Source organism: Brassica oleracea, chromosome C1 (genome assembly GCF_000695525.1).
Source record: "Brassica oleracea var. oleracea cultivar TO1000 chromosome C1, BOL, whole genome shotgun sequence".
Classification (NCBI taxonomy): Eukaryota; Viridiplantae; Streptophyta; class Magnoliopsida; order Brassicales; family Brassicaceae; genus Brassica; species Brassica oleracea.
In genome coordinates, this window is record NC_027748.1 from 7,994,212 (window position 1) to 8,008,452 (window position 14,241).

Below are 14,241 nucleotides of genomic sequence, written 5' to 3' on the forward strand. Positions count from 1 at the left end.
TTTAATAAAACGGGCATTGAGAATATTACCCGTACATTTTTGATGTACTACATATAGCTATTGAGAAGATACAAAACCATTCGTGCGTTACTGAAGCTTATTTGCAACGTGTAATTTCTCTGAATTGTCTTGGAGTTTCGATTAGATTCTTTTAACATAACATAATCACAAGCATCTGAACGGTTAAATCCAATCCTTGCTAGTTGTTCACATCTTATCGGTCATAGCTTCAGGTTAGCAACCATACCGCCTAGGCCCGGGTGTTTGGGTACGTCTTTTCGGATATCGGGTTTTGAAATTAGGCCTTGTTCGGGTATTACAAAACTTCGGATTGGGTTCAAGTCAGGTCCGAATGAGTTCGGTTTTGATGTAAAGAAACCTGAAAATAACCGAATAACCATGTATATGAAACGGGTTTGGATACGGATATTTGTATCTATCATAACCATATTACCCGATTCGGTTTGGTATTTTGTATATAAACTATCAAAATAACCAAAAGTATTCATTAAACATGGTTTTGTTTGAGTATTTCTATCCAAACTATCATATTTTATCCTAAAATACACAAAGTATTGAAAAATAACTAATATATTTAATTTATGATTTTAGTTTTAACTATTAAAATATTTATCAGTATAATTATAACTAATATTTTTAAATATATGTTACATTTTGGATATTTTTGGATACTCATTATGTTCTCGTTCCGGGTCGGGTTCAGTACTGGTTCTTCGGATATAGCAATTAAGAATAGCAATTCAGGATCTATTCAGTTATTTACCTCAGGTCCGATCTGGTTCACCCAGATTTTTGGATTGGTTTCCGGTCAGTTCTTCAGGTCTGATATGTTGTCCAGCCCTATTACTGCCATAAACAAATAAATATTGTAAAGAAATTCATTAATCCAGTCGTTATTTTAAGATCAATGAGTTAAGTAAAATGTATATCATCAACCCGGTAGATTTTTCTCAATTATAGCTAAATCCACCAATTTAACCATAATTTATATGATAACCTACAAGCTTCGAACTTTATATTAATTATTTTTTTTTCATTTTTGTATTTCTCCTTGACTTGTCCAGAGTGTGGCAACCTTATCTCCTTAACTTGTAACTCCTACCACCTAATCACCATGCACCGTACTTGTCGCTCCGTTCGCTATTACCTATTTACCTGAATGCATCTGTTCTCAACTTATCACCATATTTTGATATCGCTGGTCCGATGGTTTCTGCACCATAGCTATTATCATTGGGGTTTGCAAGAGTCCATGCCCAGCTATTGTATCGAAACACTAACACTGCTTTCTTCGCCCGGAAGTCCCGCTTTAGTCCAATTCCTGACGCCCGAGTCTCCGCTTGATCATCTTAATTATAAAGCGGTTTAAAGGGGAAAAAATGATATGCATAGTGAAAATGTATCATAATAAATTATTTATACGGGGTGAGAAATTAGTAGCCTAGGGCAATTTCTTGGGGCTTGGTATATACCCACATCAGTTCTAGGTTCGATTCCCCCTGAGAACTAAATTATCACTACTTGGCCAGTCTGGGCTTGGGTTTCGGCTCAAGTGGTTTACATGGTGGACCATAACATATGATTGGTCCACCCCCTGGCATTAGTCGGAAGGGTATTCCAAACTCGGGTCAGGCAGTGTGGTACGCTTTCGGACTAGTCCACTCTGTAGCACTAAGTGCGTTCTATTGAAACTAACAACTCGAATGCTAATATGTATATGCGATTGGCTTTATAAGAATCACTCTCTTATATTAGCTCAAGGAAAACTCAACTCAAAAACCTCAAGCACACACAATCTCAATCTCACACACACGATCCATCCTTAACTCAATGGATCTATATATATAGCTAACAAGTAAATCCTAATCCTATTAGTAAAGACTTAATGTTATAGATAACTCCAAAACAACTTCTATCTTTATCTAGAATCACACTTGGACAAGGACTCCTTGTAGCTTGCTCCGCAAGTCTCTATTCTTGTTTAATCATCTTCAAGCTTATTCCAACATTTCCCCCTTTAAACTTGAAGTTGATTTCTGATGTGTCTTGAACACCGATGAACTCTCTCATACTTTTAAATTTGATGCTACCAAGTCCTTTTGTCAGTATATCTGCCTTCTGCTTGTCTCCTGAGACATGCTCGACATCAACCAGTCCCTTCTCGACACACTCTCTTATGAAATGGTATCTCCTATGAATGTGCTTGGAACGTCCATGAAAAACATGATTCTTGGTGAGTGATATCGCAGACTTGTTATCTACCCGTATGATCACTTTCTCACACTCGTCGCCGGTGATCTCACTTAGGAGTTCTTGGAGCCATATTGCCTGCTTTGCTGCTTCAGTGGCTGCCATGAACTCAGCTTCACAAGATGACAATGCCACTATCTCTTGCTTTTGTGAACACCAAGTAATAGGACTTTCCTCAAGATAGAACATGTGACCTGTTATGCTTCTACCGTCATCAACATCTACGTTCAATGAACTGTCGCTGTATCCTAGTAGCTTTGTCTTGCTTGCTCGCTTATAGGTAAGGCCGTGTGAAAACGTCCCACGTAAATACCTCAGAACATGCTTCAATGCAGCATCGTGAGACATTTTTGGGTCGACCATGTATCTACTCAACACCCCAATGATGTATGACAGATCAGGGCGTGTGTGTATCAGATAGCGCAAAAAACCAATACTCCTTCTATACTTCTTCTCGTCGACAGAGTTCTCTTCAATTGCCTTTGAGAGCTTCAGGTTCATGTCCATTGGTACTTGAGCAGAGTTACATCCATCCATCCCTGTCTCAACAAGTATCTTTGACGCATACCTCTCTTGCTGCAATGTAATTCCATCATCATGTTGCAGTACCTCTATGCCCAAGTAGTATGTCAATCTCCCCAAGTAACTCATCTCGAACTTGGCCTCCATCTCTTCCTTGAACCGTGTTATCATTGACAAATCCGAGCCTGTCACTAGCAAATCATCCACATACACAGCCACAATAAGTAAATGTTCTCCAAGCCTACTTTGATACACCGAAGCCTCTTTGCTGCACCGTGTGAACTTCAGTTCTCTCAGGATCTGATTCAACTTATCATTCCAAGCTCTAGGAGCTTGTTTTAGTCCGTAGAGGGCCTTAGACAGCTTATAGACCTTCTCCTCACTTCCTTTAACTTCAAATCCTTCTGGTTGTGACATATAGACCTCATCTTTCAGATCACCATGGAGAAAGGCAGTCTTTACATCTAACTGATGTACTTCCCATCCGTGTGATGCCGCCAAAGCAATGATAAGTCGGATTGATTCAATCCTAGCAACTGGAGCAAACACTTCATCGTAGTCAATCCCATGCCTTTGAACATAACCTTTGGCTACCAACCTTGCCTTGTATTTGATCACGCTTCCATCTGGATTTCGTTTAACCTTAAAAACCCACTTTAGACCAATGGGTTTAACTCCTACTGGTAGGTCAACTAGGATCCATGTTTGATTCCTTTCAATAGAACAAATCTCATCCTCAAAAGCTTTAAGCCACACCTTCATACCTTTTGCTTCTGAGAAGTCCCACAGTTCTTCATTGATCGCCATAAGAAGCCACTCGCATTCTGTTTCCGACAAAAGAATATAGTCAGAGAGATATTCTGGTGTAGTTTTGATCCTTGTGGAACGTCTCAGCTGTGGTTGCCCTTCATGCTCTTCTTCATCATCGGACACTTCCACTGAATTATTATCACTATCAGTATCATCTCGCTCACTTTCTTGTTTTGTTGTCGCAGCATTGGTGTCTCCTTGTGTCTTCAAGATGTAATCAATCTCTCTTAATCCTATGTTTCCAAACTCTCCAAGTTTGACACTAAACGAGTCAATATCTTTATCAGTTTCCTTCTTACTCTCATTCCAGCTCCAACTTTCTTCTTCCATAAATACCACATCTCTGCTCACGCTAATCTTCTAGCTTACTGGATCAAACAGTCGGTAAGCTTTTGTTCCAGGTTCTGTTCGCAGATGAACTAGTGCTCGAGACCGATCATCCAGCTTCTTCCTGTAGGGAGCTACTATCTTTGCGTATCCTAAGCAACCAAACACTCGAAGATGTGATATGTTAGGTTTTCTACCTTTAAAGACCTCGTAGGGAGTCTTGGCTTTTAAGGTTCTAGTCGCAGCTCGGTTGATAAGATACGTAGCGTGTCTCACCGCTTCTCCCCACATATAGTTAGGAACACTCATATGCTTTAGCATACTCCTTGTCATCTCCAGTATCGTCCGGTTACGTCTCTCAACCACGCCGTTCTGTTGAGGAGAGTACGGATCAGTCAAGTGTCGCTGGATGCCGTTTTCTTCGCAGAAGGTATTAAAATCTAGAGATGTAAACTCTCCTCCCCTATCTGTTCGAAGGGTTTTGATTGAGATTCCAGTTTCTTGTTCGACAGAGACTTTGAACTTCTTGAACTTTCCAAACGCTTCGCCTTTTTCTTTCAGCAACAATGTCCACATGTAGCGAGAATGGTCATCTATTATCACAAAGACATATCTATTCTTACCAATCGTCGGCGGATTGATCGGACCACAAAGGTCACCGTGTAGTAACTTCAGTTTCTGTGACGCTCTGAATGTTGTTGATTGGGGAAACGATTGTCTGGATTGCTTACCAAGTAAGCATGATACACAAGTCTTCTTTGTGACGGTGATCTTTGGTACTCCTGTAACCAACTCCTTGTCCACCATAAGTCTTAAGTTCTCATAGTTGATGTGTCCTAGCCTTGTATGCCACTTGCTAGAGGCGTCAGGCATCATCACTTGAAGACACAAGGAACTCTCAGCTTCGAGTGTAACTTTGTACAATCGATTCCTTCCTCTACTGGTTTTTATTAAGAGCCTCCCATCACGATCGTAGACAAGCAACAGATTTCTTTCATCCTGACTTCACATCCAGCCTCTGTAGCTTGGCCCAAGCTTATGATGTTACTTTTAAGTGCTGGTATGAAGTACACATTTGACATCACCTTCTTTACTCCACTCTTGAATCTGAAAGTAATACTTCCTTTTCCTCTAATGTCGATGCGGGAGTCATCACCAAACTTGACCTTTCCAGTGATTGTCTCGTCTAGCGTGGTGAAGTACGATTGATCTCCACTCATGTGATTACTAGCTCCATTGTCTAGATACCACACGTTTGTCTTGTCTAGATCAGTCTCGAAGGTGTTAGGTTTCACCTTCTCTTCATTCAGGAACACAACTTCGTTTAACATCAGCTCATCAGCTTCATGTGTTTCTTCTTCTTTAGTCTCTTGTGTTTCTTGTAACTTAAGCAGGCGATCGGGACAGTCTGTGACATAGTGTCCCACCTTATCACACCTATAGCATGTGACTCTCGATGCATCTCTCACGTAGCCATTGTACCTTCCGCGACCTCTTCCTCTTCCAAAGTAATGTCCTCCACGGCCACGGCCTCTGTTTTCACCGTTAAAGCTACGGGTACTCTGATGTTCTGAGTTTGTGTACATTAGTTTTCCCGTTTCTTCAGATGTTTCTTCTTCTTCAGTAACACGTTCTTCGTAGGCTTTCAGTCGTCCGATTATATCTTCAAAACTTGTTGTCTTGAGATCCAAGACTTGCTCCAATGCCGCTACAATATGTATATACTTTCTACGGGGGAGACTCTTGAGGAACTTCTTGACGAGCTTTGTTTCCTCTATCTCTTCTCCAAGCGCAGCAGATTTAGAAGAAATCTCAGAGAGTCTCCCTGTGAAATCATCAATGGATTCATCGTCTTTCATCTTCAATCGGTCGAAGTCCGCCATAAGTGTCTGAAGGCGAGCTTCCTTCACTCTATCAGCACCCATGTGTCTTGTCTTAATCGCGTCCCAAACCTTCTTTGTCGTATCCAACTCACCGACTTGGAGGACGAGAGCTTCTGGTATAGATTGGACTAGCAACGCCATGGCCATATTGTTTTTTTCGTCGTCTCCTCCTTCTACCTCAATTAGTTCCAAATTACCTTTAGTAGAATCTTCATCTTAATTGCCCAGACCGTATAGTTCGTAGAGTTCAATATGGGGCACTTTATCGATGATGATCCTGTCTCTTTCTGTTTCGCAGTAACAACCGTAAGATCTCCCATAGTTTCAATTTTGTTTAGGCTCTGATACCACTTATTGAAACTAACAACTCGAATGCTAATATGTATATGCGATTGACTTTATAAGAATCACTCTCTTATATTAGCTCAAGGAAAACTCAACTCAAAAACCTCAAACACGCACAATCTCAATCTCACACACACGATTCATCCTTAACTCAATGGATCTATATATATATAGCTAACAAGTAAATCCTAATCCTATTAGTAAAGACTTAATGTTATAGATAACTCCAAAACAACTTCTATCTTTATCTAGAATTAGACATGTCAATTAGGGCCGAAGCCCGTAGCCTAAACCCGCCCAGCCCTAAAAATTACTGGGCTTGGGCTTAGCTTTATAAGACCAAACAAAAATTGGGCCTTTCGGGCTAAGCCCATTTGGGCTTTGGGTATTTTGGGCTTAAGCCCGTTTGGCTAGGGCCGGCCTGAAAACCCGAAATTTATATTTTAGCGTAAATATTATCCTTCTTTCTTGTAATCGAAACTATTATTAATATTGATATATTATTTTAATATTTTTATTCAAACTCTAATAAAGCAAATATAAAAGTTGTTAATGCACTTTATTGTTTCATCGTGTTACATTTTAAATTTTACAAAAGTACCTTCTTCTTTCATGTACAACATTTTTTTATTTTCAAAATACAAAGTATGAAACGTTTGACCATGTTTATCATAAATTTTGTTCTCTTATATTTTTTGTTTTAATTGATAATTTGTGATAGAGAAGAAAATTTTAAACTCACTTTATATATTTTTTATTTTTTTTAAATGAAACTCTTTTGTTTTAATGAAAATTCACATGTATTAAAACGATGGAAGTGACAATGACAAATTATTTTTCGAAAAGCCCACAAAAGCCCGAAAAGCCCTATAGCCCTATAAGGGCCGGGCCGGGCTTTGAATTCTAGGCCCAAATTATTTTCGGGCCGGGCCGGGCCGGACTCAAATATTTACGGGCTTAGCGGGTTTGGGCCGGGCCGGGCCGGGCCAGCCCGAATTGACACCCCTATCTAGAATCACACTTGGATAAGGACTCCTTGTAGCTTGCTCCGCAAGTCTCTATTCTTGTTTAATCATCTTCAAACTTATACCAACACGTTCCTCTCGGGACCGACCCGATCAGCCGATACGGTTTATCAAAAAAAAAAAATTATTTATACTTGTGTGTTCGGTAGCAATTGAGTGTGAAAACAGATGTAAACAATTTGTGACTGGGTTTGATCATGGATTACATTTCAGTCGGTTTTATTATTTCGGTTCATTGTTTTAGAAAAATTAAACTACTATACTAACAATATGGGTTTTTGATGGATTACATTTCAGTCGGTTTTATTATTTTGGCTCATTGTTTTAGAAAAATTAAACTACTGCTAACAGTATGTATACATATAGTTGGTCTATGTACCAATTATTATTGTGGCTTGACCTTGTGGGCTATATATTGCTAGTGGTTTTCCAGTCAACCTTGTATACTTAGTCATTTAGAATTCAATCCAAATTTTCTGCATTGCAGAAAAAACAAACAATGCTTTTCAACTAAACAAAAATCTGGTTATAACATTTGACAAATTTGTCCATTCAATCCGTCCGGCTGGAACTCGAGTTTCATATTATGATCAGTTTTGTGAAACGCGTACGTCGTATAGCTCATCTTCTATGAGAGAAAATGTAAAAATATAATATCAAATTTTATTGGATTTAATTTAAAATTGTTTTTATTTGCTGCTTAATATATAAAAGAAGCATTAATAACTTATGCTTCTTGCTTTTATTATCTTGATATTATTGTTCCCTTTCCATTGACAACATACACGCAAATAGAAACGCTTATTTGTTTGTATAATGTATAGTCACTGAGAAAAATATCGCCACTTGCCGTAGTCGGAACAGTGGAGAGCCTTAATACTCCTGTATAGTTCTGGTGGTTGCCGCAGCATCCCATGCACGTGACGCTGTACAATCCAAAACAAAAATATTACCTCATAGATTCATATAAAAATAACAGTAAAATTAATTCGAACCTGCACGAGATAGACCAGAATTATCGTCAGCTCCAACATGCCAAGAGAAGTAACCAAGCAAACCTCTCTGCTTAGCGTATCTAACTTTCGTCACGATACTCTGATTATCATCGTATCCAATCCAAGTCGTCCCTGCGTAACAGTAATCTCCGACCACCGAGGAGTTATAAACCGTTGTTGCTCTGTTATCAACTATGAACTTCCTTATCTGACCGTATCCGATAGAACCGTCCGCTGATATCGCAGCTCCGGTTGTAGGCGCGTAGTAGCTGTGACTGTTTGCGTTTGAGAGACGCCATGCGTAGCCGTAGTATGGAAATCCCAAGACTGCTTTCTTCGCTTGAAGTCCAGCTTGTGTCCATGATCTTACTCCAGCGTCGCCACTTGGACCTATCATTAACCGGTTTAGTATTCAAACAAAACCGGTATTTATTCATATTTCCAGCGCGAAACTCATTAAAAAAAATTTAAACTAGAATCTCTCCCAATATATAATACTATAATTATTAGTATTTTTAATTTGTGAATATTTTAAAAGTTCAAGAAAATCATATATAGACCAAGCCAAAATAATAGTCACATATTAAATATAAATATAAATTGTATTTTTACTTTAGTATTTAATTTGACATGTCTTTCTTAAATAATACTCACAAATTAAATATAAATATAAATATAAATTGTATTTTTACTTTTAGATATTCAATTTGAGAAACTCTCTTACCCTTGGCTTGTTTTCTTTACAATCTTATATAAACCAAACCAAAATTTCCAACCGAAACTAGACCAATAATTTTCGAAAATTGATCTTAATATGTTTTCACACTCATTGAACCAACTTCAATACAAGTGAACCATACATAACCGAAAAAAATCAAATTTCATTTTTTGAAACATTTATTTGTTTATATTCTTCATTTACAAGTTTTGGTTATTAATGTGTCCCAATTTATTTGGTTGGTTAGGTTAGTGAAGTACCTGCGTTTGAAGGGTCATACAAAGCGGCAGGTGGACCGGTTACTTTAGACCAACCCGGTCCATAAAAATCATAGGCCATAAGATTAACCCAATCCAGACTGTCGGCAACGGCTTGAACCGGGTACAGTACCGAATAGTAATTGTTGGAGTAGAAAACCGCAGCCGCCAAAAGCAAACGCTGTCTACCACTGCTACTAGCTTCTGCTACAACCGCTGATCGCCATTCTCGAAGCAGCGTCCCGAAGTTGCTCATCTCCGTAGCACTGCTCGGATACTCCCAGTCTAGGTCAAGACCGTGGAAGCCATTCGATCTCGCAAGTCTTATCGAAGAATCAATGAACGATTTTCGAGAAGTGGGGTTACTTGCCATGGACGCAAACGCGGTTTTATCAGCGGCTCCACCGCCGATGGACAAGAGGGTTTTCACAGAAGGGTTTCGCCGTTGGACGGTTTGAGTGAAAGTGGAGAACTTCTGTTGGCTCGCGGAGGCGATGGTGACTTGATTGGTTTGAGCGTTGAGATCAGCGAATGCGCAGAAGAGGTGAGTGAAGAGAGATGAGTCAATGTCGGTGACGGGATACTCACTCCCTGGGAACCAGTAGGAAGCTTTGACGACGGACTGGGCTGAGGATGAACTGAGGAGGAGAGAGAAGAAGAAAGTGATGGAGACAAGGAGTGATATGGGTTTTGTGGAAGACATTGTTGAGTTTCTGTGGGAGACATAGTAATGGGGTTTGTTGTGTATTTATTGAGAAATTTTACTCCGTTAAAATCTCACGAAAGCGAAAAGTCTTGGGACGTGATTTGCGTTTCTATTTTTCCGCACACAAGTGTCATATGAATGCGAAAGCTTGGACCAAGCGACATATAATCACAACGTCATTTATGTCGAAGTTGAATAGTCCACTCACGTATTTTGTAGAATAATCAAAGGCTTACGGAAGATTTTGTTTAAAATTATTTTGATTGTTATATGATATGATTTCTTGTGACGCAAGAAATCGGCAAGAAATCGGCAAGAAATCGGTAAGTACTATAAATGGTAGTGTGACTCATCGGTTAATGCGTCTGGTACTGACAAGCTCGATTTAGATAACGAGGGTTCCAAGAGTAGAACCTTCTCCATTCTCTAGACGTGTTGGATTAAATATGGTCGTGAAGAGTCTTTGTCTGTCGAAAAACTGCCAAACACAAATACACAAGAAAGAAACAAAGATTTTTGAAACCAATCTTGATAATATTTTCTTTTGCAAACGACCAATCACAAGTCTTGAGTACAAAACCGTTCCAGAGATATTTACATGTATATTGTATGATAATAAAGGTTTGGAATATGGTAAATGATAAGTGGATAGATTTTCCCCAAAAGCAGCTTGAGAGTGAGGGAATTATATTCGGTAATACATACAAGATAATAGTTATCCCCACGTAGACATAGCTAATCAATGTAAGTTCTAACAAATATGTTATATCTGGCATATCATAAAGATCTCTTGATAAGTTTAAAATTGTAAACTGGATAATTCTAATTTGAACTGAAGTAAATAAATAAACAAAGAATCAAAGAGCGACGTGTAGAATTACAGGATGCTTCTAGAGCATGCCAAACTCTCTCAAATCAATCTCTTAATCACTTGATAGCTATCACTTATCACCTCTATGTGTGAGTCTTTATGTTCAAGTGGATTATAACAGCTTTGACTGTGCCTTCAGGATTAGGTATGAGTCTGATTTGAATGTGTGAACGATGCAGTTTGGATGCCAAGTAATTGATCCAATCTGTAAATAGTAATGCGATTCAGATGCAATCTACTTACCCTCCTATGTTTTCGAACGAAAAAGCGATTCAGATTACATGAATACTTGATTGGCGTTCATGGGTGATAACGGTTATTAACAACAATCTTGTAAACCATTTCAAAGAATGGTTCTAGCTAATGTTTACTGGTTGCAGATGGTAAATAAAAATATTTTAGAAAACTTTATTTAAATATGAAATAAAATAATTAAAATTTAAAATTCTTAAAAGCATTAAATCAATGACATCCTCTTTAATTTTAAAAATCTAATAATAATGTTCAAAAAGAAAAAATCATTAAATAATATTTTTTATATTTTATTACAGAAATATAATTTTTAATACTTTCTAGTTATATAATGTATTAATATTATTAATTTATTATTTAATTGCTGATTCATTTTAATAGCCTATCAAACATAAGTGCACTAAATTTTAGTTATTGCACCAGTCATACAAATCGCTTAATAACACTTAAAACTGTCGGTATCCGCTTTTACAAACTCAAACAACCGTAATCACATCTTCAATCGCTTCGTTTAAACTAGACTGATCCTAAATCATTAGTCAAATACAAGCTCGCTTAGTTAGTATTATATTTGATCTATTTTAATTTCATGAACACATTAAATTCATAATATCTTATAATTTCCATTTTTCCAACAAAAACGTGTTTCTACTTTCTTTTTTTTTTCTGGCAAAAAAACGCATATTCGCATAAGAGACAAATTCAGGAATGTTAAGATTTGAGAAAAGATTTGTGAGAATGTGTTGTATATTTTTTATTGCTTACACCACTATATATAGTGGTTCATACAAGGTAGAGTCAAATGCAGAATTGATTACAAAGATACTCTACATAATGACATGGTCAAACTCATAAAGACATAAGGTTGAATGAGTCTTCCATGTGACTGGATGTAAACCCCCAATGGACTCTAGTCTTTAACTTGTATGGTCTAGGTTATGGACCATCCACTTCATGATTCATAGCATATCTATTATTTTGAAACATATGGAGTAATTCATGGGCACATGTTTATTCTTTATTTATATCTTTATACAACGGGCTTGCCTATGTTAACTGTTTGGCCGAAAGGAGTGTGTATGCAGAACTGAGGAAACTACTGTATGACATTTGACTCTGTTCAAGCTGTTAAAGTTATATAACATATTGTGACTTCCCTTTTTCTGGTTAATTATGGATTTTCCTTGAACATTTTACGGAATACCAGCGACGTCGAAGAAAATCTTCAGGCTACTTGTATCGTTTGGGCAATTTCTTATTGTTACTTTTCCTGAGTGCTACCATACTTTCTCTTAGTGGTACTTTTTCCAAGTGGAGACTACTTGGTGGAGCATTCATATCGAAATCTTATCTTGCTGGGCATATAATCTTCAATCTTCCATTCTTTCACAGAAAACAAAAACAAAAGAAAGAACAAATAGACTTTATGATGCATTCTTGTAGCCAAAGGAGGAGGATGATACGGAGCTTGTGTTTAATCTTCTCTCTTTGTAACTCCGTACTTGTTTTTGCTTCTCACGCTAAGCACTTGTGCCGTCCAGACCAGAAAGAGGCTCTGTGGGAGTTCAAGAGCGAGTTCTACGTCCACGGGTTCCACTCTGATGGTACGCCAGTTGATAAGAAGACAGAGAGATGGAAGAAAAACATTGATTGCTGTTCTTGGGATGGTATCTCGTGTGATCCTAAGACGGGTAAAGTCGTTGAGTTAGACCTCACGGACAGTTTTCTCAACGGCCCTCTGAGATCTAATAGTAGCCTCTTCAGACTACAACATCTTCATATTCTGAATCTTGGCTCAAATAATCTTTCAGGTATTCTCCCTGATTCCATCAGCAACCTCAAATATTTGAGGGGTTTAAGTCTTAGTGGTTGCAGTTTCTATGGACAGATTCCTTCTTCACTCGGAAATCTTTCTTTTCTCACCAATCTTGATCTTTCTCATAATGATTTCATCGGTGAACTACCTGATTCAATGGGTAACCTAAAGCAGCTAACAGATCTGGGACTTGACCATAACAAGATCAGTGGAGACTTTCCCCACGTGCTACTCAATATGAGCGAGCTCACTCAGATCGACATTGGCTCTAACCAGTTCGAAGGTATGCTCCCAGATAACATGAGTAGTCTCTCCAAACTGGTCTATTTTGATATAAATGAAAATTCATTTTATGGATCTATTCCGCCATCTCTCTTCATGATCCCTTCATTGATTCAACTTTACATGGGAAGAAACAGCTTCAGTGGTCCTCTTGAGATTGGGAATATCTCTTCACTATCTACGCTTGGTTTTTTAGCACTTGGAGAAAACAATTTCAATGGACCAATCCCAAGATTTATATCAAAGCTAGTTGGCCTCTGGTATCTTGACCTCGCATTATGGAACACGGAGAAGGGAAAGGTTGATTTCAGCATCTTCTTGCACCTCAAGTCACTTACGTTCCTTGACCTCTCTTATATAAATACAAGAAGCAGAGTTGACTTGAGTCTTTTCTCAGATCTCATGTCACTTGGTTATCTGGATCTTTCAGGGATTAATTTGAAGGTCAGTCCAACTCTCCACCTTCTCTCACCCATAGAAATATTGACTTTATCATCTTGCAACATTGCTGAGTTCCCCAAATTTCTAGAAACGCAAACGAGTTTGTCATATTTAGACATTTCTGCCAATCAAATCAAAGGTCAAGTACCAAAGTGGTTATGGAGACTCCCGCTGCTGAGGTATGTAAACATTTCTCAGAATTCATTCACTGGTTTTGAAGAATCAGCGGGTATAATTCAACGAAGTGAAATACTACTTCTTGATATAAGTTCAAACACATTCCAAGATCCTTTTCCTTTGTTACCAAACTCTACAAAGTTCTTTTTAGGCTCCAACAATCAGTTTTCAGGAGAGATCCCTAAGACAATATGCAAGTTGGCTTCTCTTGATACACTTGTTTTATCTGATAACAACTTCAGTGGTTCCATTCCCCGGTGTTTTGAGAATTTCAGTACCAAGCTTTCAGTCATGCATCTTCGGAACAACAGTCTATCTGGTACTTTTCCGGAGGAATCTATCGGTGATCACTTGAAATCACTTGATCTTGGTGGTAACCGCTTATCAGGAGTACTTCCCAAGTCTCTGATCAACTGCACCCGCCTCGAGTTTCTGAATGTGGAAAACAACATGATTAATGACACGTTTCCATTCTGGTTGAGACTTCTTACCAACCTACAAGTTCTTGTCCTTCGTTCTAACGAGTTCCATGGGCCCATTTAA

At 38.3% G+C, this 14,241-nt stretch overlaps 2 protein-coding genes across 2 annotated transcripts; one reads left to right on the forward strand and one right to left on the reverse strand.

The window, feature by feature from the left end:
- Positions 1–7,828: 7,828 nt before the first annotated feature.
- On the reverse strand, positions 7,829–9,888 carry LOC106325036 (chitotriosidase-1-like). Its single transcript, XM_013763062.1, has 3 exons — positions 9,157–9,888; positions 8,179–8,568; positions 7,829–8,109 (listed from the first exon to the last, which is right to left on the reverse strand). The coding sequence occupies exons 1-3, from the start codon at positions 9,854–9,856 to the stop codon at positions 8,057–8,059; spliced, it is 1,143 nt and encodes a 380-aa protein (XP_013618516.1). The 5' UTR covers positions 9,857–9,888; the 3' UTR covers positions 7,829–8,056.
- Positions 9,889–12,175: 2,287 nt separating this feature from the next.
- Positions 12,176–14,241, forward strand: LOC106327195 (receptor-like protein 12). Its single transcript, XM_013765277.1, has one exon. The coding sequence runs from the start codon at positions 12,409–12,411 to the stop codon at positions 14,239–14,241; it is 1,833 nt and encodes a 610-aa protein (XP_013620731.1). The 5' UTR covers positions 12,176–12,408.

Coding starts and splice junctions, on each gene's coding strand:
- LOC106325036 (XM_013763062.1), bottom strand. CDS start 9,856: ATGTCTTCCACAAAACCCATATCACTCCTTGTCTCCATCACTTTCTTC. Junction 8,569..9,156: donor GTATGACCCTTCAAACGCAG/GTACTTCACTAA, acceptor GGTTAATGATAG/GTCCAAGTGGCGACGCTGGA. Junction 8,110..8,178: donor TTCTGGTCTATCTCGTGCAG/GTTCGAATTAAT, acceptor TGGATTGTACAG/CGTCACGTGCATGGGATGCT.
- LOC106327195 (XM_013765277.1), top strand. CDS start 12,409: ATGATGCATTCTTGTAGCCAAAGGAGGAGGATGATACGGAGCTTGTGT.